Below are 25,925 nucleotides of genomic sequence, written 5' to 3'. Positions count from 1 at the left end.
CCTTTACAAAGATTTAGCAAGTGCACCATTCATCACTTGACTTTTGTTGCAGGTAGATCTTCTGAAGGAAGGAGAAGTGCCTAAATCTTTTCCAACACATTACAAAGATTCATGGGACAATAAACACGTCAAAATGCCTTGTTCAGAACAGAATTTGTATCCCGTAGAAGATGAGGTGAGCCAAATATTGGTCCATGTTAAGCTTTTAGACAATCTGGCCATGTGAATCTGGCCATCTACCATGTTCAGAGGGGCTCTACATCAGTGGTCCTCTGCGTGCAGCCTGCGAGGCCCGCATGTCACCCACTGATGTGCTTTCTGGGGCCTGCTCTCCCAGGGACGGTCTGGGCTTTCCGCCATCTCGTTGGAGCAGGAGGTGCTTCAGAAAGAGCTTAGGAAGGATTATCTTTGTGCCTGCTGGGTGCGCCCATTCAGAAAACAGCTGCCTCCCTTGAAAGGAGGATGATTGGTTGGGCAGCTGCCAGTATTTGGTGATGGGCAGTAGTCCCTGGCCCAGCCATTTTGTTGTGGTGCCAACTGAGTGTTCTCAGAATCCCAGGAGCACTTGCAGGCTCAGCAGGAGTGGGGATCCTTGCTCTAGATCAGGAGTGGCCAAACTTGCTTAATGTGAGAGCCACATAGAATAAATGTCAGATGTTTGAGAGCTGCAAGACAGGAGAGAGAGGTGGAAAGAAAGCAACTTTAACTTTAAATGCATTCTCCAAGCTGCTGGCTAGTTTGGCTTGGAGAAGTGATCGAAAGAGACAGATACCTTCTCGAAGCCTGCCAACGAGGCGGTGGAGACTTCAAGATCCACACAATATGTGTGAAAGAGCCACATGTGGCTCCGAGCCACAGTTTAGCCACCCCTGCTCTAGATTTATTAGCAAATGGTTATTTTACCAGAAAGCCAGTGTGGGAGCTGGTGTAGTGTGGTTAGAGTTTCAGACTAGGATCTGGGAGACCATAAGAACATAAGAAGATCCCTGCTGGATCAGACCAGTAGTCCATTCTTCCTCATGCAGTGGCCAACCAGTTCCTCTGGAGGGCCAACAGCAGGGCATAGGGACTAAGGCTCTCCCTAATGTTGCCTCCTGCTCTGGGATACAGGGGATTAGTGCCTCTGAACCTGGAGGTTCCCTTTAGTCACCATGGCTAGTAGCCACTGGTAGACTTGTTCTCCATGAATCTGCCTAATCCACTGGGTTCAATTCCCCACTGTGCCATGAGATAGGCTATGGGTGACCTTGGGCCTGCCACATTTTGTCAGCCTAACCTACCTCACAGGATTGTTCTGAGGATGATAAAATGGAGGAAAGGAAAATGACGTAAGCCGCTTTGGGTCCCCCGTTGGGGAGAAAGGCAGAAAAATAAATGTACGAATGTGAAAGCTGGACAATGTAAAAAAGGTGACAGGAAGAAGATGGATTCATTTGAAATTTGATGTTGGAGGGGAGCTGTATGGATACCATGGACAGCCAGAAGGACAAATAAGTTCTAGGTCAGGGGTAGCCAGACAGCAGTTTGAGAGCCACGTGTGGCTCTTTCACACTTATTGTGTGGCTCTTGAAGCCCCCACAGCCCCGTCAGCCAGCTTGGAGAAGACATTTATTTAAATTGCTTCTGCAAGCCAAGCCAGTGGCAGCTTGGAGAATGCATTTAAGTTTAAAGTTTCTTCCCACCTTCCCCCATCTATTTGCCTCCTTCCTTCCCTCCCTCCCTCCCTCCCTCGCTCCCTCGAACATCTGACGTTTATTCTATGTGGCTCCCCTGTTAAGCAAGTTTGGCCACCCCTGTTCTAGATCAAATTAATCCTGAGTTCTCCCTAGAAACTAAAATGACTAAACTGAGGCTATTGTACTTTGGTCACATCATGAGAAGAGAAGACTCACTGGAAAAACACAATAATGCTGGGAAGAGTTGAAGGCAGTCAGAAAGGAGGAAGACCTAACCCGAAATGTATTGACTCAGTCAAGGAAGCCACACCCCTCAGTTTCCAAGGCTGTGAACAACAGGACATTCGGGAGGTCACTAATTCATAGGGTCACCGTAAGTTGGAAGCAACTTAAGATATTGGATTTATATCCCACCCTTCACTCCGAATTTCAGCGTCTCAGAGTGGCTCACAATCTCCTTTACCTTCCTCCCCCACAACAGACACCCTGTGAGGTGGGTGGGGCTGGAGAGAGCTCTCACAGCAGCTGCCCTTTCAAGGACAACCTCTGCCAGAGCTATGGCTGACCCAAGGCCATTCCAGCAGCTGCAAATGGAGGCGTGGGGAATCAAACCCGGTTCTCCCAGATAAGAGTCCGCATGCTTAGCCACTGCGCTAAACTGGCTCTCCTGCTTGATGGCTTGCAACAGCAACAGATTAAACGAAAGAAGCTCAGCTTTTATAGCTGTTCTTGATACTGTGCCCTCTAGTATTAATTCTGTATACGAATGCAGAGGAACATGTAGCTGTTCATTTTCCTATTGTCTAACACTGGTTGTACATGTATGGTAAACTGCAAAACCAAAGTTACTGCAAGCTGTTGTTGTCGATTACATTTTTATTATTTGTTATATTACATCCAGATTTTTTCCCACTGTACATTCCAAAGATGCGTTTGTTGGATTCCTGGGAGGTCTCCAACTCAGGCACTGACAAGGGCCATGGCAGTGCATTCTGTGTCATGTGCCTTCCAACAGAACTAAAGCAGTAAAGATACCTTGGAAGCAGCCTCCTTTACCTGCTGCTTAGAAGGCTTCCCTTGAGGAGGTTATCACTGCGTTTGGCATCACCTGAGTTGGATTCAGAGGTGCTGTTGCAGTAGCTCTCCATGGGGGAGCACATACAGCCTAGGCTGTGAATACTGCACTGACTGCCAGTGTATATCTTTAAAGCCCTATATGGCCGAGGACCTGCTCACCTTAGGGACTGTCTCTCCCTACATGTTCCCCAGAGGGTACTTAAATCAGGATCACAAGAACTTGTTATCGATCCCTGGTCTGAGGGAGGCAAGACTGAAAACAACACAAGAAAGAGCCTTCTCAGTTGCCATCCCTCATTGGTGGAACCAACTGCCTGGGGAGGTCAGAGCCAGTTCCAGAAGGCTTGTAAGATGACACTGATTCAGTTAGCATTTAACTGAGATGCTGACCACCACCACCAAGACGCTAGATCCAATGGATGCTTAAGAGCATTGAACGCCATCTTAAATCTGTATCGAAACTAGCACCAAATTATTTTTAAACTGTTTAATGCTTTTAATGTAAATGTTTTTTATTGTAAGCTACGAATTGTGAGCTGCCATGAGTCTGCTTCAGTAGGGAGGGTGGGATATAAATGCAATAAAATTAAATTTAAAAATAGCATAACAGCATTTACTTTAGCAGAAGGGCATGCTGGTGGAAGATGCTGGCTTTTGCTGATTGCCCCCCGCCCAACACACTTGTTCAGTTTGGTGTAGTGGTTAAGTGTGCGGACTCTTATCTGGGAGAACCAGGTTTGATTCCCCACTCCTCCACTTGCACCTGCTGGCATGGCCTTGGGTCAGCCATAGCTCTGGCAGAGGTTGTCCTTGAAAGGGCAGCTGCTGTGAGAGCTCTCTCCAGCCCCACCCACCTCACAGGGTGTCTGTTGTGGGGGAGGAAGGTAAAGGAGATTGTGAGCCGCTCTGAGTCTCTTTGGAGTGGAGGGCGGGATATAAATCCAATATCTTCTTCTTCTTCTTCTTCATGAGAATCCCCTGATCCTAAGGAGCAGAATTTCAGGGTGTTTGGCAGCTTGCAGTAGGAATTGTGAAGTTGGGAAATCCCATTCTTTGTGCTTTGCTCCACACACGGTACTTGGATCCAAAGCTAATACATTTCCCATGGACTGTAGACAGCCATGATTCGAAGCTAGCCTGTCCCAGCAGGGTAACTAACTGAAGCAATATGCCAGACAAGACTACAATAGGGTTTGGGGCAAAAGGACTATTATGTGCAATAGGGCATTTTCTTTTCTGTCTCTGTAACTCCGCATTCCAAAGGTACAGAGCAATTTTTTGTATTGTGAACAAGACATCCAAAAGCTGAGCACGTTTAATGGTAAATTCATGGAAAGTTTTAAAAGCCCATCAGAATGTTTTTCCTGATCAGATGTCACTTCACGAAGTCTGACATTCTCTTTATCACAACAACTAGCTAGATGTCTCTGGGAAGCTTACATACAGGATTTGAAGTGATTTTTCTGTTTGTTCCTGGCATTTTTTTTAAAGCCTATGAACCTGTAGGTTATTCCCAGGTATCACAATGAATATCTTATAGATCTATAAATTTGTCATCCCCTTTTTTAAAAAAGCTTGTCAGTATTGACTCCGTGGACTAACTAAATTGTGTGAAGAAGTACTTTATCTGCTAAATCCAGCACCTACTGCTTACCAGCTTCATTGAGTGATATAAATACTACGAATGAACTTAGGAAGATAGATAATAAAGTCACGTTGCTTTGTCAAATGGGAAACAACTGGTGTTATTCTTTTGTAAGATGTTGTAAAACATCTGCATGGCTTATTTTTCTAATGTGCATAAAGACTAAGGAGAACTGGGCAGTTTTTTGCCATTTGAAAATGTTTCTAAAGCATTTTTTAGGTCTCCCCCCCATAGAAGTCTTTAAGCTAAGAAGCTCTCTGCAACTAAGCAAACAGTCTTTCCCCCTTTCCCATCCCCATTCATTGTAGTGTGATTGTTAAAAAAATACTTAGCAATTATGTTTTAACTTTGCACTCTTTTTTGGTTATAAAGGTCAAGCTAATCTTCTTAACATCCACGTAATCTCATGACTGTAAATATTTTGTTTCTTGTTCTTTAGAATGGGGACAGGACTGCTGGCAGCCGATGGGAACTTATCCAGACTTCATTGCTCAAGAAGTTCACCAGTTCCCGTGATTTGAAGGTAACTAGATAAAGAAATCAGCAGAGATTTTTGAAAGCAATCTCTGTTTTTAAAGGTTTTGCTACATTGCTTATTACATTCTTCCTTGCCCCCCTCAGTCCAAGCAATAGTACCTCGATGAGACTAGTACAGACTATTTGTGAAGGTAGAAGAAGATGATATTGGATTTATATCCTGCCCTCCACTCCGAATCTCAGAGTGGCTCACAATCTCCTTTATCTTCGTCTCCCACAACAGACACCCTGTGAGGTGGGTGGGGCTGAGAGGACTCTCACAGCAGCTGCCTTTTCAAGGAGAACTCCTGCGAGAGCTCTGGCTGACCCAAGGCCATTCTTGCAGGTGCAAGTGGAAGAGTGGGGAATCAAACCCGGTTCTCCCATATAAGAGTCCGCACACTTAACCACTACACCAAACTGGCTCTTGTGTTGTGATACAATAGTCCCTGAATTCAAAAGTAACATGCTCCATGTCCTGGTGGGATTTTAATATTGGCTCCCAAGATACAAAACAAAGTGAATAATATTTTCAAGGATGTTCTGTGACAGCTTTTGCAAAGTCATGACAGCTCATGGTCCCCTGCTGTTTCTCATTCCTGAAATGTGTGGATGTTGAGATTTGCCTCAAAATTGCCTACACCAAAATGGATGGCGTTCTGAAGGACTTCAGACTTTTCAGCATGTAATGGTGTGCTACCTTTTTATGTCGCTATATTTTCCCCTTCAGTCTTAGAAATTTGTCTGTAGTTCAGTTTGTAATCTCCTTTTGCAAAGTACTGAACAGCTGTAGCTTTTTCTCACTGTAACCACCTGTCTCCAAATTACCTGCTTCTCAACATCCCTTTGGCTCTTTTACCACTACCAAGACTTCAACAGTTTCTTAAAATGTCTTCCTTCAGAAGTCTTTAGACTAGTTGTGGTTTTCCTCTGTCAGTTTTTTAACAAAGTGATATGTTTTTCTGGATAGTTAGGGGGTCCCTTGAGAATAGAGAAATCCTTATTTCACTATCCTACTATTTGGACTGATGTTATTCACTTTTCTGTTAGACAGAACAGCTTGGGTACCCTGAAAGAATCCTGGTGAGGTTAAATCATTAGGAAATTTGCTCCTGTCCCAAGGGAGCTATCCCTCTGGAATATTTCCAGCAGAGTCTCGGACTACAATTTGGGAAACCTAGCTTCGAACCACCCACCACTCTGCCATGCCAGCTTTCTGGTGCACCTTGGGCCAGTCACACAGAGCGCTTTCACATATGCTGAATAATGCAGTTTTAATCCACTTCAGCAACCGTTTGCAAGTGGATTTTGCCATTTCACTCAGTGAAATCCAGTTGCAAAGTGCATTGAAAGTGTGTTATTTAGTGTGAAAGCACCCCCAGTCTCAGCCTAACTTTAAAAAGGTAAAACATAAAGGTAATCCCCTGCACAAGCGCAAAGTCGTTCCTGACCCATGGGGTGTCGTCATATCATGACGTTTTCTTGGCAGACTTTTTTACAGGGTGGTTTGCTATTGCCTTCCCCAATCACCTACACTTTACTCTCAGCAAGCTGGGTATTCATGTTACCGATCTCAGAAGGATGGAAGGCTGAGTCAACCTTGAGCCGACTGCCTGAACCCAGTTTCTGCTGGGATCGAACTCCAGTCATGAGCAGAGCTTGGACTGCAGCCTAACCTACCTCACAGCTTTGTTGTGAGGATAAAATAGAGGAGAAGAGAGCCACTTTGGGTCCTCATTCGAGAAAAAGGTAATACAAATCAATAATCTCTTAGGAGCTTGGGTGGGCCAGTTTCCCCATTCTGCTCAGTCACTCCATTTCTCAGCATCAGTCATTAACTGGTGCTGAAGGTGCTGTACATTCCCTGCCTTATAGGGCTCTAGGTGACTGCAGTGACCGGCAGGCGCTTCCAGCCTACGTGAGGCTCTGATTTCCAAACTGTGACTTGGAATATCCTACTGAGCTATGGAAATGGAGGCTGTGATAAAACCTCTGTTGTTGGGTCTCCAAAATCACTCAGAAACATCCAGAAGTATCTTAGTTCTATTCATCTCTCAACGTAGTCATTTTCAGGGCTTCTGTTAACAATTGCATCAGATGCTGGACAAAAACAACAGTGTAAACTGATTATGTAATAATTAAATAATGGTATCCGTGTGAAGTAGAAGTTGTTCCCTATTCATGAGTGTATCCAGAAAATGCTTGGCAGCATTATCAAGGCTTTTTTTTTGCAGCAAATTGCAGTTCAACAGCTTTAAAAACAAAGCATTCCTCACTGTGAAAGCCCAGTTCTAGACTCTCTACTGTTGCCTGGCTTTTCTGAATATGATTAAGGGCTAGAACTATTAGTGGAATTTATCTTTCCCCTTCCTTTGCTCAAGTACTGTCCCTGTGTTATGGTACATTGAGTCCACAGCTTTTGTCATTCTGCATTCTCTCTCTTAACTGGACAAAATCACATTTTTGCACTGTCAGTAGATATATGAGAAAGAGAATTTTTGCAGGCGGTGAGAAGCACTGTTTCTGTTGGAACTCTCTTGTCTGTGCAACAGCTATAAACTCTGCATTCTCCTTTGTATCTGCTTGCTCTCTCCTGATCTTAAAAAGAGATGAGCCCAGTATACTATTAAGAACATAAGAGACCTGCTGGATCAGACCAGTAGTCCTTCATCCTGTCTCACGCAGTGGCCAGCCAGTTCCTCTCAACAGCCTACAACAGGGCATAGAGGCCGAGGCCTTCCCCTGTTGTTGCCTCCTGGCTCTGGGATTCACAGGCTTTGTGCCTAAGGGCAGGCTACTGAAAGATGGAGAAAATCTTTGGAAACCTTTTTATGAATGTCTTAACGCATGAATTCGATTTTGTATATTACTTGTTGCACTTTACAATGTATTCCTCATTTTGACGATTGATAGTAGCAGATTATTTAACATAACCTATAGGCTAAAAACTTGTTAAGACTAAGAGTACTATTATGTAATCTAATGACGCAGGGAAAAATGTTGTTGACTCTTTTTTACTTTTATCCCTTTTCCCTTCCTACTTTTATATTTCTTCACCCATCCCCCTTTTTCAAAATTTCAGTAAAATATGTATAACCAGAGGCTTTGTGACTCTGAATGTGGAGGTTCCTCTCAGTCACTGTGGCTAGTTGCCATTAATAGACTTATCCCCCATGAATCTGTCTAATCCCCTTTTAAAGCTGTTTATTCCTGCGTCCATCACTACATCCTATACGTATTATTACCATGACCTGGATGGTACAGGTTAGCCCAGGGGTGGCTAAACCTGCTTCATGCAAGAGCCCCATAAGATAAATGTCAGATGTTTAAGAGCTGGAAGACATGAAAATCAGGTGTTTGAGAGCCACAAGACATGAACATCAGAAGTTTGAGAGCTGCGAGACAAAGGAGGGAGAGAGGGAGCAAATTCACAATGGAATTCACTGCCACAGGAGGTGGTGGTGGCTACAAGCATAGACAGCTTCAAGAGGGGAATGGATAAGCATATGGAGCAGAGGTCCATCAGTGGCTATTAGCCACAACTTATTGTTGGAACTCTCTGTCTGGGGCAAGTGATGCTCTGTATTCTTGGTGCTTGGTGGGGGCAAAGTGGAAGGGCTTCTAGCCCCACTTGTGAACCTCCTGATGGCACTTGGGGCTTTTTTTTGACCACTGTGACACAGAATGTTGGACTGGATTGGCCATTGGCCTGATCCAACATGGCGTCTCATGTTCTTATGTTCAAATATATGGAGGAAGAGGTGGAAAGAAAGCAACTTTAATTTTAAATGCATTCTTCAAGCCGTCTGCTGGCTTGGCTTGGAGGAGTGATTTAGAGAGAGAAATGCCTTCTCCAAGCCAACCAGTGGGGCAGTAGGGGCTTCGAGAGCCACACAATATGTGTGAAAGAGCCTCATGTGGCTCATGAGCCACACTTTGGCCACCCCTGGGTTAGCCTGATCTTGTAACAGGCTTCCTTGGGAGGTGGTGGGTTCTCCTTCCTTGGAGGTTTTTCAACTGAGGCTAGATGGCCATCTGACAGCAATGAGGATCCTGTGAATTTAGGGGGAGGTGTTTGTGAGTTTCCTGCATTGTACAGGGGGTTGGACTAGATGACCCTGGAGGTCTCTTCCAACTCTATGATTCTGTATTTGAAAAACTCATGCCAATCTTTTTTAAGCCTCATTGAATGTTAAAAGCTGCAGGGGATTTGGAGAGGAGGTTCTTCCAGTGTGTGAGAAGTATGCTGTCCTGAAGTGTGTATTGTGTAAGAACCTGTGTGGCCGAATGTACAATTAGGGACTCTGAATTAAAGAGAGACCTAAAGGACGCTATTGCACACGGTATGCCCTTAAGTCCCTGTGAGAAAGGCAAACTGTAAGTAATGTAAATGAATACAAAGACCCTGAAAATTAAATTACAAAAGCTTTTGTGAATGAAGAAGAAAAGGGTTTTTATAAGTTAACTGTGTTAGTAAAAAATATGGAGCAGAGGTCCATCAGTGGCTATTAGCCACAGTGTGTGTGTGTGTGTGTGTGTGTGTGTGTGTATATTTATATTTGGCCGCTGTGTGACACAGAATGTTGGACTGGATGGGCCATTGGCCTGATCTAACATGGCTTCTCTTATGTTCTTATGTAAAATGCTACTTCCTTCCCTCATAGAAAAAAAATTGGTTGTTGAGTGCCAGGAATGCATTATGAAATTCAGCTTCAGACCAAGAGTTTTTGGTTTTGTTTTACTGAGTTAACACAGGGTCCTTTCCAACCCCATCTGTATTGAAATCTGACTTTTCCCTCTTCGTACAATGGTGAGGCATCATTGTGCAATAGTACATATTTTGCTGAATCTTTGTGAACCAGCAGAGGGTGCCATTTCTTTAAAAATCAACTTCTCACTTTGCTCAGGTTTTTGTTTTTGTTTTGTTTTTTTGTAGGAAGCTATTCTCAGATATAATGTTGCTTATGCCAAGAAATGGGACTTCACAGCCCTTACTGACTTCTGCGATAAGGTAATGAAACTCTGTTTGATTTTGCAAAACACTAAAGAGAATTCAGTCGCTGCTGTCTGTGTTTTGCCATCATAATTTGGGGATTTTTTTTTTTGACACCAGTAACTATTGTTAAGCTTTATTATTTATTGTTAACAACTTGTGATTCACTGAATTTTAAACAGTGTAGTATTGACAGAAGAAATGACTATTGATAAATAAATTCAAAATATTGTGTGAAACCATGGTTAGACATTTTGGTGTGATGCTTGAATTGCTGATTTCGAGGTTTGTGATTGACTAGCAAGCAAGAAGCAGAAACTGTGGTTTGAATTGGCTTCCAAAAGCATAGAATGGCTTGATTCCTGGAATACAGTACATGACTTTTCTACTGCCTCCAGGAGCTATGTTGCCAAACAGCTCTGAGCCATGGTTTTCTTGCCTTTTGCATTTGGATGTTGAAACTTGGGTGGAGCCAGACTTCCTCACTTAAGAACCGTCACTGGATTAGACTATATGGTTTGGTGTGTAAATTAAGCCTATGAACAGTGTTCCCTCTAAGCTGCAGCCTTGTGAGCAAAAATTCTACTTCGTGAGCTACTAGCATTAAAGTTGTGAGCTACTGCATCAGTTAGTGTGCTCTGGAGTCATCTTTCCTGAATTAAGACAAAAACGTGTGAGCTGGAGGCTAAAAATCTGTGAGCTAGCTCATGCTAACTCAGCGTAGAGGGAACACTGGACAGCACCTGGTGGGGCTGCTTGGCCTGTTTGGGGGTGGAGGTGTGAACCAGTGGTTCCTCTAAGCTGCAGGGTCTTGTAAGCAAAAAATCTACTTTGTGAGCTACTGGCATTCAAGTTAGATCCAGCTGAGCAGCCGTGTTGGTCTGAGCAGTAGAACAAAGCAGGAGTCAAGTATCACCTTTAAGACCAACAAATTTATTCAGAATGTAAGCTCATTCTGTACCTCATTCATACTGTACCTCATTCCTTGTGTGAAAAAGTACCAATGCACATGAAAGCTTACATTCTGAATAAAACTTTGTTGGTCTTAAAGGTGCAACTGAACTCCTGCTTGGTATTAAAGTTGTGAGCTGCTGCCTAAATTATTGTGCTCTGGGGTCATCCTTCCTGAGCTAAGACAAAAAGGTGTGAGCTGGAGGCTAAAAATCCGTGAGCTAGCTCACGCTAACTCAGCTTAGAGGGAACGCTGCCTATGAGCACATATTTTTAAATAAAATCAGTCAACCAAATGTGTTGTTGGCTGCGATGGATGAAATCAGGAAACAAGTCCAATTCTATTGCTAGAACAGGCCCTGACAAGTTATCTTCGACTCTAGGATCTGACCCAAAAGTCTTGGAGCCAAGCATACTCAGCCTTCATGGTTTTGTGGTTAAATGATCAAATTTTATTATTATTGCTTCTTCAAAACCTAGTACTAACCTCTTCGCAGTTTCTTGTAATTTTATTTAATCTATGTCAAAAGTGTTGTGGTGTTAAAAAAGAAAAGGTAAAGGTAGTCCCCTGTGCAAGCACCAGTCATTTCCGACTCTGGGGCAATGTCACATCATGACATTTTCACGGCAGACTTTTTACAGGGTGGTTTGCCATTGCCTTCCCCAGTCATCTACACTTTCCCCCCAGCAAGCTGGATACTCTTTTTACCGACTTTGGGAAGATGGCTGAGTCAACCTTGAGCCGGCTACCTGAACCCAGCTTCTGCTGGGATCAAACTCAGGTCGTGAACAGAGAGTTTGGACTGCAGTACTGCAGCTTTACCACTCTGCACCATGGGGCAATCTAACCCTGGTTGTTATCACAACAAAAAGCCACTTCTGGGAGCTTAGGCAGACCATGAGAGGGAGGACAAGAAGGGATGAGTCAGTGCTTGGCTTTCATGGTCCTGGGTCATGCTGTTTAGCACTTCGGGGTCAGGAAGGAATTTTCCTCCAGGCCAGATTTGCCAGGGATCGTGGAGGTTTTCTGCCTTCCTCAGGGCATAGAGCAGAAGTCACTGGAGGAATGGAAGGAGCAAGTTCTGAATTTCCGGCGTTTTGCAGTGGATTGAACTAGAAGAAGAAGAGATGACACTCGAGGCCCTTCCACCTCTACGTTTCTAATTCTAACCTAACTTTTCCCCAATTATGAAAATTCCATTACGGTTTTTAACCATGCCATTTATTTTAATCTTGAAAAGGAAGTGGTAAAAAATAATTTTGTCTACCACCAGTGAAAAGTATAAAGATCAATTTATATATAAACAAGCAATGATAAGAACTTTATGCACATTTTTAAAAGTCTGACAACAAAACATGACGCAAAATAAGCTTCATACTTACACAGACAAATGCTGAGAGACAGCACCACGGTGAAATTTCTAGGTATCATGGCAACCTGGCACCTGGGATTTGTGAAGTTCTGCGCTAGAATCTTTCAGTAAATTCTTAATTCTTTTAACACTAAAAGAGCATGGGGGGACCGTGTTGCCCCCAATCCCCTTCTCCTACTGCTTTTCTTTACAAATTGATGAAAGCATAAAACATTTGAAACTAAAGCTAAGCAACTGCAAGATCCTTTTATGAACCATCATAAAGTGTGCAGATGATTTCTGGAGTGGAAGAGAGTGGCCCTTGGAGGTAAATAGACAGCAGTAAGGAAGTAGACGGCTGATACATATTGCTGTGTTGAGGGTGATAAGATGGTTCCTCGGTTGCAGGAACAGTAAACTATAGTGAAGTTCTTGGACATGGGAGAACTAAACTGGGAGCAGTGCACTAAAATTAATGTTGGTCCATCTGGGGTAATAATAGGAAACTATAAGTGCTGCCAAGGTGGTATACGAAAACATTTCCTTGGCTGTGGTGCTACTTAATGTTTAGATCAGAAAACATGAATCAGATTTATCTGTATATCATGAGTGTTCACACACTTCTGCACTGTCTCCAGTGATTTTGTCATGTTCCCTTTACCTCTGTCTGTGCTCCCCGAAATACTGTGTTAGCTGCTGAAATCTATATTTAAAAGAGGAACAGGCTTGAACTTAAGAGACAGCTATAGGGTTAAGTCTTGCCAGAGCTCTGAAGAATTCAGTTAATTACCAAAGCAGCTGCTGAAGAGAGTGTGGTTCCAGAGCACGCCAGCTATTGAATGGAAATGGAGTTTCCTTTGGGACCGAGTGGAGATGATTGCCGATTAACCTGAGCACGCCAGCTGGAGTGAAATGCAGTCTGATCCCCATGATGCCGCAAGCTGACAGCTTCAACAATAGCCGATGCTTTGACTTTTTTGGGTCTTTTGCTCCTAACCACAGCAAGATGTTTCATGTAGAAATAGGTCCCTTTTGCTCAAGAGAGCAGCAGTTCAGAATGGAGATCTAGCCAGAAAGGGAAGGGGGGGGAATAGCAAAAAAAGTGCTAAACACTGTGGCATCAGGTTAATGTTGTGCATGAAGGGAGTTGTAGTTTAATGTCTAATTCTTTGCAGGTTGTAAGTAACAAAACAGGAAAAAAGTGTTTCTTGTACACACAACCTCTAATTCCAAAGACAGTTGCTGCCATGGAATCAAGAAAACATTCCCCCCCCCACTTTCAGCAGTAATAAAATAGTTGTTTCTAGCCATCATAGGTATTGAGAGAATTCTTTAAATAAACAACTAATTGCTTGTAATAATATAGAAGAAAGAGGTTAATTCAGAGTAGGTTACTCTTCTGCTGTGTGTGTATGAGAGAGAGAGAGAACACACACCTGTTACTCTCATGTATTGAGATCTAAATGTGCATTTCCGTGTATTACACGGATGAAACAAAATCGTTCAATAGCATCTTAAAGACCAACAAAATTTGTGGCAGGATATAAGCTTTCATGAGTCACTGCTCATTCTTCAAATACAACTGGAATGTTAAGTTCATCTGTCCTATATATTGGAAAATGGAGTTATTTCATATGCCAGATTACATTAACAGGCATGAGTGAATTAGGTGTGATATGCAGTAGGGTAGCAGGCATGGGGAAATCAGCATTGATAATGAGACAGGAAACCTAGATCTCGGTTAAGTCCGTGAGGATGCATTGTCTTGAGCTTCGTTATCAGTTGCAATTCAGCAGTCTCTCTAATCTCCCTTGAAAATTCCGTTGTAAGAGAATGGCTGCTCTTAGGCTCATTCTCCACCACAAATTTTGTTAGTCTTTAATGTGATACCGGACTCTTGCTTAGCTGCCGCTTGCAGCCAGACTAACATGGATACCCATCTTGGTGAAACAAAGCGATATCAATTCTGTGTGCTGGTTTAACACAACGTCAAGTGTCAGGGGCTTATATGAATCTGCTTGTGTACATGTGTTATCTGTGCATGTGCATGCAAACAAAAATCTCCAGAACATCAGTCTACAGGGCTTCACCTCCTTGAACTTGCATAACTGCTTGTTCAAGCTTGAGAATTACTGCAAAATTCTCATGAATTCATCCATTGGCACTTGTGTTTGCAAAATGGTACTAGTAGCAGCTATTTTCCTTTCTCTCACAGTCCTTTGAATCCAGCCCAGAATATGGTGATGGGGGTGAGCCAATCAGTTGCAGAAAGCAATTCATCATATGGAAGATGGAACCCTCTACTGCTACAATTAACTGGGTTTTACATCCTAAATTGTTGGTCTTACCTTCTACTTGTCTAACAAGGCAGTGGACTACATTTTATGGCTTACATATTGTACTCCACTAAATTAAATTCCAAATCTGCTAATAATATATATTCCTAATATATCAGTTCACTTAACATTGCAATCTCCCCCCCCCCCCCAAAGGAATGTGTGCTAGATTTCCAATATGTTTCAGAAGAAAGATTGTGAGTGCTAATGGGCGCTTCTGGAAGCCTGCATCTTAAATCATGCATTTTGGTTTTCAGTCTAACTCTGATGATTAATAAATACGTATATGAGCGGAAAGTAAGCAGATGAAATTCTGCATCTTCCCCCATTGCAAAAGACAGTATTCATCATTTTGAATCCTACCCGATTTTTGTTTCAAAATATTTATGAAGGAACAATGTTGTTGCAATTTGGTCCTTTGCAAATCGCGTTCCCTGCGTTGCCCCTTAATTCTTCCTGATGAACGTGCAGGAGACTGGCCTTGATTACCTCCAGTCATAAATAAAGAGATGGAGGAACCTTTGGCCTGCCGGCTGTCAGGACCCGGGTCACTTTTTAATTTGCCTCCTGGAGCCAGTCCGATAGCAGCCATTAAAGGAGGCACGAGGATTTATCGTTGACTGACTCCATGCTCCAGGGAAGAGGCCAAAATAGTCTCAGGAAAGCGCACTGTAAGCTTCTTCCAGGGTTGCATGGAGTCCCGCTTTCTAGCCATGCCTGGCTAAGTTCTCTTAATGCTTCAAAAAAATTTTTACCCCAAAGGAATATGCAATCGGTTAAAATTAGCTATAAAGAATAAAGAGTCTTCAGTAGCGAACTGAGCCCAGGAGCGCATTTGGGTAAACCACTTAGCTGCCCTAATGTTGTTTCAGGGACTCAAGATGTTTTCTGTCCTTTTTCTTACATGCCATGTATTTTTGAGAAAGTGGAGTCAGTAGAGGAGGGATGTCAAATGGCGGGGCTTTTGCCCAGCAGGCTTCTGCTTGGCCATTGGAGATTTGATGGGCTTTGCAGATTTTTTTAGAAACATTGCTTTGGTAACAGCTGCCATCACAGCACAAGGACCTTCACTTTGTGACTGAATGCAGGCTGTGTGTTAGCAAGAATGTTTTTTAAGATAATATATTCATTTAAAATGAGAGCCCTCTCAGCCCCACTTACCTCACACTGTGTCTGGTGGGGGGAGAAGATGCAGGACATTGTAAGCCGCTCTGAGTCTCTGTTTCAGAGAGAAGGGTGGGGTATAAATCTGCAGTCTTTTAAAAGGGCTTCCTGTCTAGCAGAGCTTCTGCTTGAAGTGTTGAAGAGAGTTACACATGACCTCACTCTCTGAGATTTTGTGATTGGCTCTACCTTCCAATGGAGTCATTCCAAAGGTGCCCACAGACATAAGCAGATTGGAGACCCTTGCAGTAGAGGGTGAGCATGTGTTGATTTGATAAGATTCAGGGCTTTTTTTGCAGCAGGAACTGCTTTGCATATTAGGCTACACCCCCCTCCCCGATGTAGCCAATCCTCCAAGAGCTTACAGTAGGCCCTGTACTATGAGCCCTGTAAACTCTTGGAGGATTGGCTACATCAGGAAGGGAGTGACGTAATATGCAAAGGAGTTCCTGCTACAAAAAAAGCCCTAAGGAGATTGAACTTGTGCAGTTTTTATTGAGAGAGGAATCTGTTGTTCTCAAGGAAAGCAAGGCAAAATCGGTCTGTCTTCAGTGTATTTATTTATTTATTTCATTTATATCCCGCCCTCCCCCACCTTGGCAGGCTCAGGGCGGCTAACAACATTCTATAAAACATACAATAGTAAATAAAACCTTTAGATTAACAATATAAAACATTAAACTTAAAATTAAAACCAGTCCAATAAATGCAGTTATACAGCGGTATAGATCTTTAGACCGCATTGGCGGATTCTTAATTACCGACCTTCTTAGCAGTCCGAGTGTGCGAGTTTAAAAAGGGTGGTCTTGCAGGCCCTGCGGAACTGATTGATGTTCCGCAGGGCCCGCACCTCCTCGGGGAGTCGGTTCCACAGGGTAGGGGCCGCGATCGAGAAGGCCCGTGCTCTAGTGTTCTGATATTTAATCTCCTTCGGCCCAGGGATAGTCATTAGGTTTTTCCCAGTTGACCTCAGTGCTCTCTGGGGTTCATATGGGGAAAGACGGTCCCTCAGGTAGGCAGGTCCTCGGCCATATAAGGCTTTAAAGGTAATGACCAACACTTTGTACTGGACCCGGTATATAATCGGCAGCCAGTGCAGTTCATGTAGCCCCAGCCGTATATGTTCCCATTTCGGGAGTCCCAACAACAGCCTGGCCGCCGCGTTCTGCACCTCTGGGTGAGGAGGGGGGATGGGAAGAAAAAGGACCACTTGTCTCTCTTCTATCCTAGTCCGTTTGTGAGAAGCCTGCCTGCCTGAAACTGTTCATTTAGTTGTGGTAAGGCTCAACAGAAAATGCCAGAGCTTTAAAATAAAATACAACACTAAATAAAAACTCAGGAAAGTCTCATGGAAATGCTAGATAAAATCCAAAAAATACTTAAGAAGCAACCGAAGACTTCGGGTATTCGTGGAACATATTTAAGCGTATAAGCCTGAAATTGCAGTACTTTATTTAGGCTAATCTCTTTTAATTAAGCTGAAGCATAAAACATCTGGTGTGGTACAGCTGGGATCATATGACCATCTGGGAGGGAGGGGGAGTAGTTAGAAATTTTTCCACCATGTCAATATTGTGCATCTCGTCTTTATTGTAAGGGTCTTACAAGGAAATTATTTTAAAGCCCTCTATGATCGTCTGAAGAACTGTGGGAGCGATTTCCTTAATTTAATTTATTATAGTTGATAATCATGTCATATGTAACCAAAGCAGGCTAGCCAACAGAAATAAGCTTTTTGTTATGCCTCTATGGAGGTTAATGTCTCCCCCAGTGTCAAATCTTGTTGTGCTTGCTAATGCTCACTTCTCAAATATAGCACGAGTCCATTCCTTCTTGCATGCCGCTGTTGGAGCCAGCCTTTCTTTTCCTTCGTGTGCCCATCGGTGCATCAGTTTCCCCTTGCCATCTGTGTGCATTTTGTCAGATATTTTAGATCAGACAAATGACCACTCTCTTCATTTAACAAATGCCGGGGCACTCACCAGGCGCTTCTGTATGTTCATGCTTTTCATTGTGGCCACTTCTGCCTAGATGCTTAATTAAACTTGATTGGTTGAGTCTGTTAAGCTAATGAAGACTTTTTGCTAACTTCTGTTGAGGTAAGCAACTGTGGCATTTTTCCAAAGCCATAAAGCAGGGGTGTCGAACTCATTTGTTTTGTGGGCTGGATCTGACATAAAATGAGACCTTGTTGGGCTGTGTCGGGTTGGGCCGAGCCATGCCGGGCTAGGTCATGTGTGTACCTATTTAAGATTAGGTACCAGAGATATAAATTTTATAAAGAATACAAACACAATTTTTTTAAAAAAAATAACTTAAAACATGCTTAAAATGTTAGCACTCTGGTTTTAAAGATGATTTCTTTGTATTTCTCCCATGGGATCCAGGGAATTGGGAAAAGGAAGTTTTGGCTCTTTCCTTCCTTCCCCAGGGGACTGGGGGGGGGGAGCCTCAGCAAACAGAAGGAAGAGAGGGTTGGCTCAGTAGCTCTGCCTTGCAATTGTGAGAGCCTGGGAAAGCAAGCTATTCCTCCCCCTTTCCTACCCAGGGGAGGAGTCTCAGCCAGTGGAGAAAATAGAGGTTTTGTTCTGTAGCTCCTGTGCAGTTGAGCAAGTCTTGCAAAGCAAGCTGTGATGCAGAAGAAAGCAAGATATAGGGAGAAGGAAGCGGATGACAGTCAGTTGCTCAGGAGACCTCCAGGGGCCTGATTTGGCCCCCAAACTGCATGTTTGACACCCCTGCCATAAAGCATTGTGCAGTGAAATAATTACACCCTCCAACCTAAACTCTGATTCTGAACTGGCAAGCATTCCTTCCGTATTCCACACAGTGCTGTGTTCTTAGATCACAACAAGTAGCCGTGTCAGTCTGTCTGTAGCAGGAGAAAAGAGCAATAGTCTAGTAGCACCGTGAAGACCAGCAAAATTGGGGGCAGGGTGTGAACTTTCACGAGTCATTGTTTGCTTCTTCAGATATGGCGAGGATGTGAGTCCGTCAGTCGCATCTAGCTGTTTTTGAAGAAGGGAGAAGTGACTCACAAAGTCATCCCCTGCCACAATTTTTTCCAGTCTTTAAGATGCTGCTGGACCCTTCTACTGCAGGATATCTTGCCAGAGTCAGCTGTTGTTAAGGAATCCTTGTATGCTCTTAGGCACATGATACTGCTTTTGGCTCTGAAATGATTAAAATCATTGTGTATTGCTCCCAATAATGAATGACCATTTCTGAGGCCACAGGTTAGTGAAAGTTATGACTACCCACTAAGACATTGTAATCTCACTGGAGACAGAACACCCCTCTTGCCTTGTTACTCAGTATACAAGGATGTAGCTAAATAACTATGCAGGGGTTTTTTGTAGCAGGAACTCCTTTGCATATTAGGCCACATACTCCCTGATGTAACCAGTCCTCCTGATGCTTACAATAGGCCCTATACTAAGAGCCCTGTAAGTTCTTGGAGGATTGGGTGTATGTGGCCTAATATGCAAAGGAGTTCCTGCTACAAAAACAGCCCTGTAACTATGACATCGAAATGTTTCTGATAGACCATTTGACCACAGGCAATGTGTGTTTATTGTTGTGTCTGAACTGCAACTAACTTGAAGTGCTTGAGCTTTAACTCTTGCCAGTAGGTACTGTGGTTTAATTCAACTCTGGTTTAGCATGATGTCTGAATGCCAGCTGCCGGACCAACTGTGTCTTGTTGGCAGATGTTAAACTAGAATTCTAAAACATGGTTTGTACTGATCTTACCAACTGTAATATATGAATGCAGAAATTCCTAATCTGTGTTCTTTGCTTCCTGAATAGTGGAAGGGAAGCAATGAACAACAGAAAACTTGCTACTGTGGCTGTACTGCCTAAACAGAGTCAAAAATGGCCTGAAGCGAATGACCAGTTTGGGTCCCCCTTTTTTCTGGGAAAGTTTAAATGACTGGCAGCCACTTGTCCATTTTACTTCTCCCCATTTAAAGCACGGGGGCACGGGGGAGTGAAACTGATGAGCTTAAGTTTTAATGGCTTGCAGCCATTTAGACCAGGAGTGTCAAACTCATTTGTTATGAGGGCTGGATCTGACATAAATGAGACCTTGTCGGGCTGGGCTGGGCCATGTCGGGCCGGACCATGTGGGGCTGGGCCATGTGTGTACCTATTTAAGGTTAGGTAGCAGAGATATAAACTTTATAAAGGACACAGACAAACACAAAGATTTTTTTTTTAAAAAAAAAACCCTTAAAATAAAACATGCTTAAAACATTAGCACTCGTTGGTCTTAAAGGTGCTTTCTTTGTATTTCTCCCTTGGGATCCAGGGAACTGGACAAAGGAAGCTCTGACTCTTTCCCTCCTTCCCCAGGGGACCAGGAGGGGGAGGAGCCTCAACCGATGGAGAAAATAGAGGTTTTGCTCTGTAGCTCCTGTGCAATTGAGCAACCCTTGCAAAGCAAGCTGTGATGCAGAAGGAAACGAGAGAGAGGGAGAAGGAAGCAGACAAGAGCCAGTTGCTCAGGGCCTGATAGGAGCCCTCCAAGGGCCTGATTCGGCCCCCAGGCCGCATGTTTGACACCCTTGATTTAGACTGTTAAGTTTAAATGTTTGGCTGCCATTTCACTGGTCAATTTTGCTTCCCCTCCCCTTTCAAGCCAGGGGAAGCGAAACCAACCAGTGAAATGGCTCACAGGTCAACTGCAGACCCAGGTTTAAATTGCCCAAACAGCCAAACTGGACAGAATTCCAGTAAATGTTCGGGGAAGGTGCCTTCCTTGGGCATCAATTCAGAGGTTCCAGACCTAGTTCAAGTTCATACTGAATTTTGGCTTGTGAACTGGTTCGTTCCCATCCTGTCGGGAACCTCTGCAGTAGACCAGCCAGAGTTTGTGTAACAAACTGTGGTTTAAACAAATCACTGTTTGTTATAGAGTTTAGTGTTTATTGGCATGTTGCAACTGCTTAAATCAGCATTGGGCTTATCAGATGCTAAACCTCTTCCAGCACTCATCAACATGATGATCTTGGAATTAGGTTTACACGCTGACAATTGCGCTGGGGATCGTGGATTTATCCACATACAACATCTCAGTGACTCTGCAGCGTAAAACTGGGGGGAAGCCCATGAGCCTGAGACTCATTCCCAATCTGTGTGCTCATGGAGGCTTTGTAAGAGCATCAGCAGCACTGAAAGGCACCCAGTAAACGTTTTAATCAGCCAGCAGTCTGGAAGCAGAACAGAAACCCTGCGATAAAGAGCACCCAGCGAGAACATTTTATGATCCAGAATTCCTTAATGTCACAGAAATGGGTTTGTGTGGATACCAATGTCGGCTGAATCATAGGCTGTTCCTTGGGAGTTCATGAAAACCGAAAAGCATTGTAATATGGAATATTTCAGCAGCGCTTCAGTAGCAGTCTGTAATTGGAACAATTTATTTTAAAGCTGTAATTAGCCGAACTGGTGTAGCGTGGGAACTGACAGTGTGAGCTTTGAGCTGAGAACTCCCCAGCTGAAATCTCTTCACAGCAGGGTAGCCTTAGGTAAGGCTGTGACTTCCTCTTCGACTTTCGCTCTGCAATACTGAGATTAAAACAACTGGCCCACCTCACAAGGGTGGGTCATGAACTGGGGTAAGGGATATTAACTTATGGTCACTTAAAGCATAAGAACATAAGAGAAGCCATGTTGGGTCAGGTCAATGGCCATCCAGTCCAACACTGTGTTACACAGTGGCCAAAGAAACCCCAGGTGCCATCAGAAAGTCCATCAGTGGGGCCAGGACATTAGAAGCCCTCCCACTGTGACCTCCCAAGAATACAGAGCATCACTGCCCCAGACAGAGTTCCAACAATACACTGTGGCTAATAGCCACTGATGGACCTCTGCTGTATAATAATAATAATCTTTAATTTGTATCCCACCCTCCCTGCCAAAGCAGATTCAGGGCGGCTCACATAGCATAACATAATATACAACATTTCAACAGTTAGAACAGGTGTTTACAAAACATATTACAAATCATATATACATATTATCATACATTAAAACCAAACTAATGAACCACAGCTGTGTGAACCATTAATTTTTTTGTGACCAAACTTTTTATTTTGCAATATATCGGAATAAATTCATCTATTAAAATTCAAATATACTTCTCCAATACATTACATATTTTCCTCCCCCCCCCCCCCACTCTTATTCATGACCTCCGCCGGTACTTAAAACAAATTAAAAGCATATTAAAGGTAAATTCACAATTATAAAATCTTTAGAAAGAAAAAAAAATTATCATTCACTAACCTTTTCTCTAATAATCACTTAGCACTTATTAAACACAACGCTCATAATTATTAATTCAGTTCCAGAGTTCCCCCTATCCTAGTCTTAACTCTCTCATATATATATTTACCAAATAGCTATGTTCTACTAATACTGATACTTTTATCACAATATCACAATACCTCTTTATCATTAAAAGTTCAATTAATGTTGTCATACACTACTAAATATCAATCCACCCTTATAAAATTTTTACACAAAGAGTTATCTTTCAATAACCCTTTCTCTATAATTCACTTAGTATTTATTAAACATAAAACTCAAAGTTATAAAATCAATTCCGGAATTCCAGCTGTCTTCATCTTATCTTAATTCATATATGCATAATTACCATGTAACTATATCCTGCTAACACAATAATCACGATTCTTCATTATCATTTAAAGTTCAATTAATGTTGTCATAAACTACTAAATGACTCTTCACCCTCCATTGTATTTCCACGTAACTTTGGAATTTACTCCAGTCTTCTTTAAACTTCTCCAAATTGTTGTCTTTTAAGATTCTAGTAAGTTTGTCCATTTCACTCCAGTTAAGAACCTTTAAGACCCAGTCCCATTTTTCAGGTATTCTGTCTTGCTTCCACATTTGCGCATACAATGTTCTCGCAGCTGAAAGCAAATACCACAACAATGTTCTGTCTTGCTTCGGAAAGCTTTCCGTTTGTAATCCCACCAGAAAGACATCTGGTGCTCTCTTAATATTATAACCCAAGATTTTCGAAATCTGAACCATTAATTTTGAAGACATTTACTAAACACTTGTACTTTAGCAGGTATGTTAGAAGTAATGTTATGATCATACGTTGAAATTCAGTCAGAAAACTTACGTAAAACTGACAAGTTAAAATCAACCTAAAGTGCGTTAATTGGGTGTTTGGCCCCCAATAGAAATATTTCCCCCTCAGGAACAGGCATTAAAAGTGTGATTTTAACATCTAAATCACTAGTAAAAATAAGTTGAAGTTTAGAATGCAGCATACTTGGATGTCAGACTCATATTTCAGTGTTCTTTTCCAAACCATAACAAAACCAAAAATTTTATTCTAGTTCTGGGTGTTTTTCCCCCACCATATTAACAGGTTCAGAGGAGTAATCTCAAGTACACTATTGGGCTTTTCCTCTCGATAGAAACTTTCCGAGCCGATTTAGTTTTTAAATGTCCAGGCAATGTGTTGAAGAATTTGTTAATATATGCATATTTATGCTGGAGAAAATAATTTCTTTCCAAATGAGTTCTGTAAAAGTGTTTGCATGTGTTATCTGTATTGCAATGGTTTTTGTTAAAAGGAGTGACAGAAGGGGGAGCCCTTCTGTTGCAGGAGAAAAACACTCTGACAGAAGTCCTGAATATTGTTGGTTTAAGATTAAATGGGGGGAAACCAAATGCTTTATAAGTTTCAGTGCAAATGTGTATAATCAAAGGGATAGATCAGAATGTAAACCTAATAAAGAGTTCACTGGAGCAGTAACATCTAGACTGGTGATACAGGATTCAGCCCCTTTTGAAGCCCCTGTTTGCTGTAGCCTTGCTTTCAAAGGTGAAGTTGCTCGTGACCAGAGACGGGGCTTTTTCGGTGGTGGCTACTAGTGCCCTGTGTGTTGAGTGTTGTCTGGCACCTGCCTGCCTTACTCTCATTTAAGTGCTAGGCTGAAATTTTATGCAGGCTTTTAACTTAGGAGACTTTATCTTTTAAATGTTTGTGGTCTGCTTCTGGCTCAAGGATCATCTTACCTACATCATTTTAGGCTGTTCAGTATGCATTTTAGGCTGTTGCTGTGCTCTGGCTTGTTTCTGTTGAGACCGTGTATAAATTTTCTAAGTTAAACAATAAATTATATGCAGTGTTACATAAGTATTAACCCCCTAAAGTCAGTGAAACTATGCAGTAACTGCTTAGGGTGGTACTGTAAAATTCTTATTTTTATTTATTTACTTCTTTTCGTTTCTCTTCAGGGGGGACCCAAAGTAGCTTGCATTATTTTCTGCATGTTGTCACTGTGAGGGAGGCTAGGCTTGCAGGTTCTGAGTGTCAGGTGCCAGGGGTCAGGCAAGGCAGGGTCATTCAGTCCAAAGTCAGTATTCTAGAAGTCAGGCAAGGCAGAATTGTTCAGTTCAAAGTCAGGTTCCAAGAATCAGGTAAGGCAGAGGGGCTTATTGTCTGCCATATGTGTTGCATCCACACCTAACAGCCTCTCTTGGCTTGTTTTGTAGCCACCTACTTAAGGGTTAGGCTTGCAGCTAGCTTCTCAGAAAAAATCCTGCAACTATGCATCTTTATCAGCAAACAGGAGACGTGCACTTTGCCGTCTTGTCTGTAATTCTGTTTTCAGCCTCAGTCTGCGACACTCTAATGGTGTAGGTGATATTGGTGGACTGGGAACGGCCAACCAAAGTTCCTTTATGAACTGGGACTGGAGGGTGTCGGTGGCTTTGCACCAGCTGTTGGCTGCAGCTTCCTGCTGGTCAGCTTCTGTTGATCCAAGGTTGACTACGCAAAGGGCTCCTTTTCTCCTGAGGAGTCCTTGTTATCACTGAACCCTGGCTGACTCATTGCAGTGACTGATCCAAGTTCTCCCACCTGAGATCTACAACAGAATGGGTATTTGAACCTGGTTCTCCTAGCTTCTCAGCCAACATTCTAACTATTTACACCACTAGCTATCTATATTGTGTGTGTGTGTGAGAGAGAATTATAGTTAAAGGTAAGCGGGAAAGCCTTAAAAGGTTTTTCTGTGAATTCAACAGCTGTAGGGAAACTCCAGTAGATTAACTCATGTAGAGAAGCTGTGATGAAGCGATAGGAAATCTCATAGGAGCTTTTTTTAGCATTCTATAAATAAATCTTTACTACTGCGCTTTTGACATTTGTCTTTGCTGTTCATTACCTTGAATTGCTTAACAGCCTTGTTGCATATAGCCCTCACCTGGATAGCCCAGGTTAGCCAGGTCTTGTCAGTTCTCAGAAGCTACACAGGGTCAACCCCGGCTGGTATTTGGATGGGACACCTCCCAAGAAATACCAGAGTTGTGACCCAGAGACAGGAAATGGCAAACTACCTCTGAGCACCTCTTGCCTTCAAAACCTTATGGGATATTAAAAAAAAAAGCCCAGCCTTTTCCTCCTTCCCCCCCCTCCCCCCGGGCGTATGGAAGGAAAAGTAATTAAAATCACTTTTAAAAAGTGTATTCGCTGTGGGACTAAGATCCCCTCCTCAGACGGCCACGCTTTGTGCTTAATTTGCCTGGGCGACACCCACAGGATTGACGCTTGTGCTCACTGTGCCCAGTTCGGCAAACAAGCTAAAAAGAACCGCGCCGCTAGACTGAATAGTCACCTACTGACCCAATCTCTGCGCCCGGCTATGTCTCAGTCTTCTGATCCGCAGAAGTCTCCACAGAGGGTCGGTACGGTCCAGGCAGCTTCTGTGGCTATGACTCCCAGGAAGCTTAAGCCCTCAAAACACCCGAAGAAGCACCATGATTCCAAGAAACAACATGGTGACTCGACGGGAAAAGAGAAATCTTCTTCGCCTCACCAGTCAGCTTCGGATGCGAAAGCCGCCTTAGCGGTCTCTTCACTCCGAGTGCTCACGGCTCCAACACCGCCTCCAGTCCTGACTCCGGTAGATGCTATCGAATCCGAGGTCATCCGAATTGGCTCTCGTTCGCCTTCAATACAGGAATTCCTGCCGGAGGACCTCTTGGCGAAGGAACCTACACAGCCATCTTCACAGCTTCTTCAGCAACAGCAACTGCAGCAGCAAAAAGCTCTACAGCAGCAGCAACTGCAAAAACAGCTCGCCCTTGACTCCTTCCGGGACGTTACTGTCCCTCGTACCTACAAGGACGCTATGGTGTCTCCACTTCGCTTCGACTCTCCAC

At 43.1% G+C, this 25,925-nt stretch overlaps 1 protein-coding gene across 1 annotated transcript in view; it reads left to right on the top strand.

The window, feature by feature from the left end:
• Positions 1-25,925, top strand: part of PARG (poly(ADP-ribose) glycohydrolase) — a 120,640-nt gene that overhangs the window by 13,037 nt on the left and 81,678 nt on the right. The window contains exons 5-7 of the mRNA XM_060241053.1: positions 53-175; positions 4,838-4,921; positions 9,851-9,925. Of these exons, the coding sequence (XP_060097036.1) occupies positions 53-175; positions 4,838-4,921; positions 9,851-9,925 (282 nt within the window). The remainder of the gene's footprint in view (positions 1-52; positions 176-4,837; positions 4,922-9,850; positions 9,926-25,925) is intronic.

Source organism: Heteronotia binoei, chromosome 6 (genome assembly GCF_032191835.1).
Source record: "Heteronotia binoei isolate CCM8104 ecotype False Entrance Well chromosome 6, APGP_CSIRO_Hbin_v1, whole genome shotgun sequence".
Lineage (NCBI taxonomy): Eukaryota > Metazoa > Chordata > Lepidosauria > Squamata > Gekkonidae > Heteronotia > Heteronotia binoei.
The sequence above is the reverse complement of the archived record's forward strand: the minus strand, read 5'-3'. Positions and strand labels throughout refer to the sequence as shown.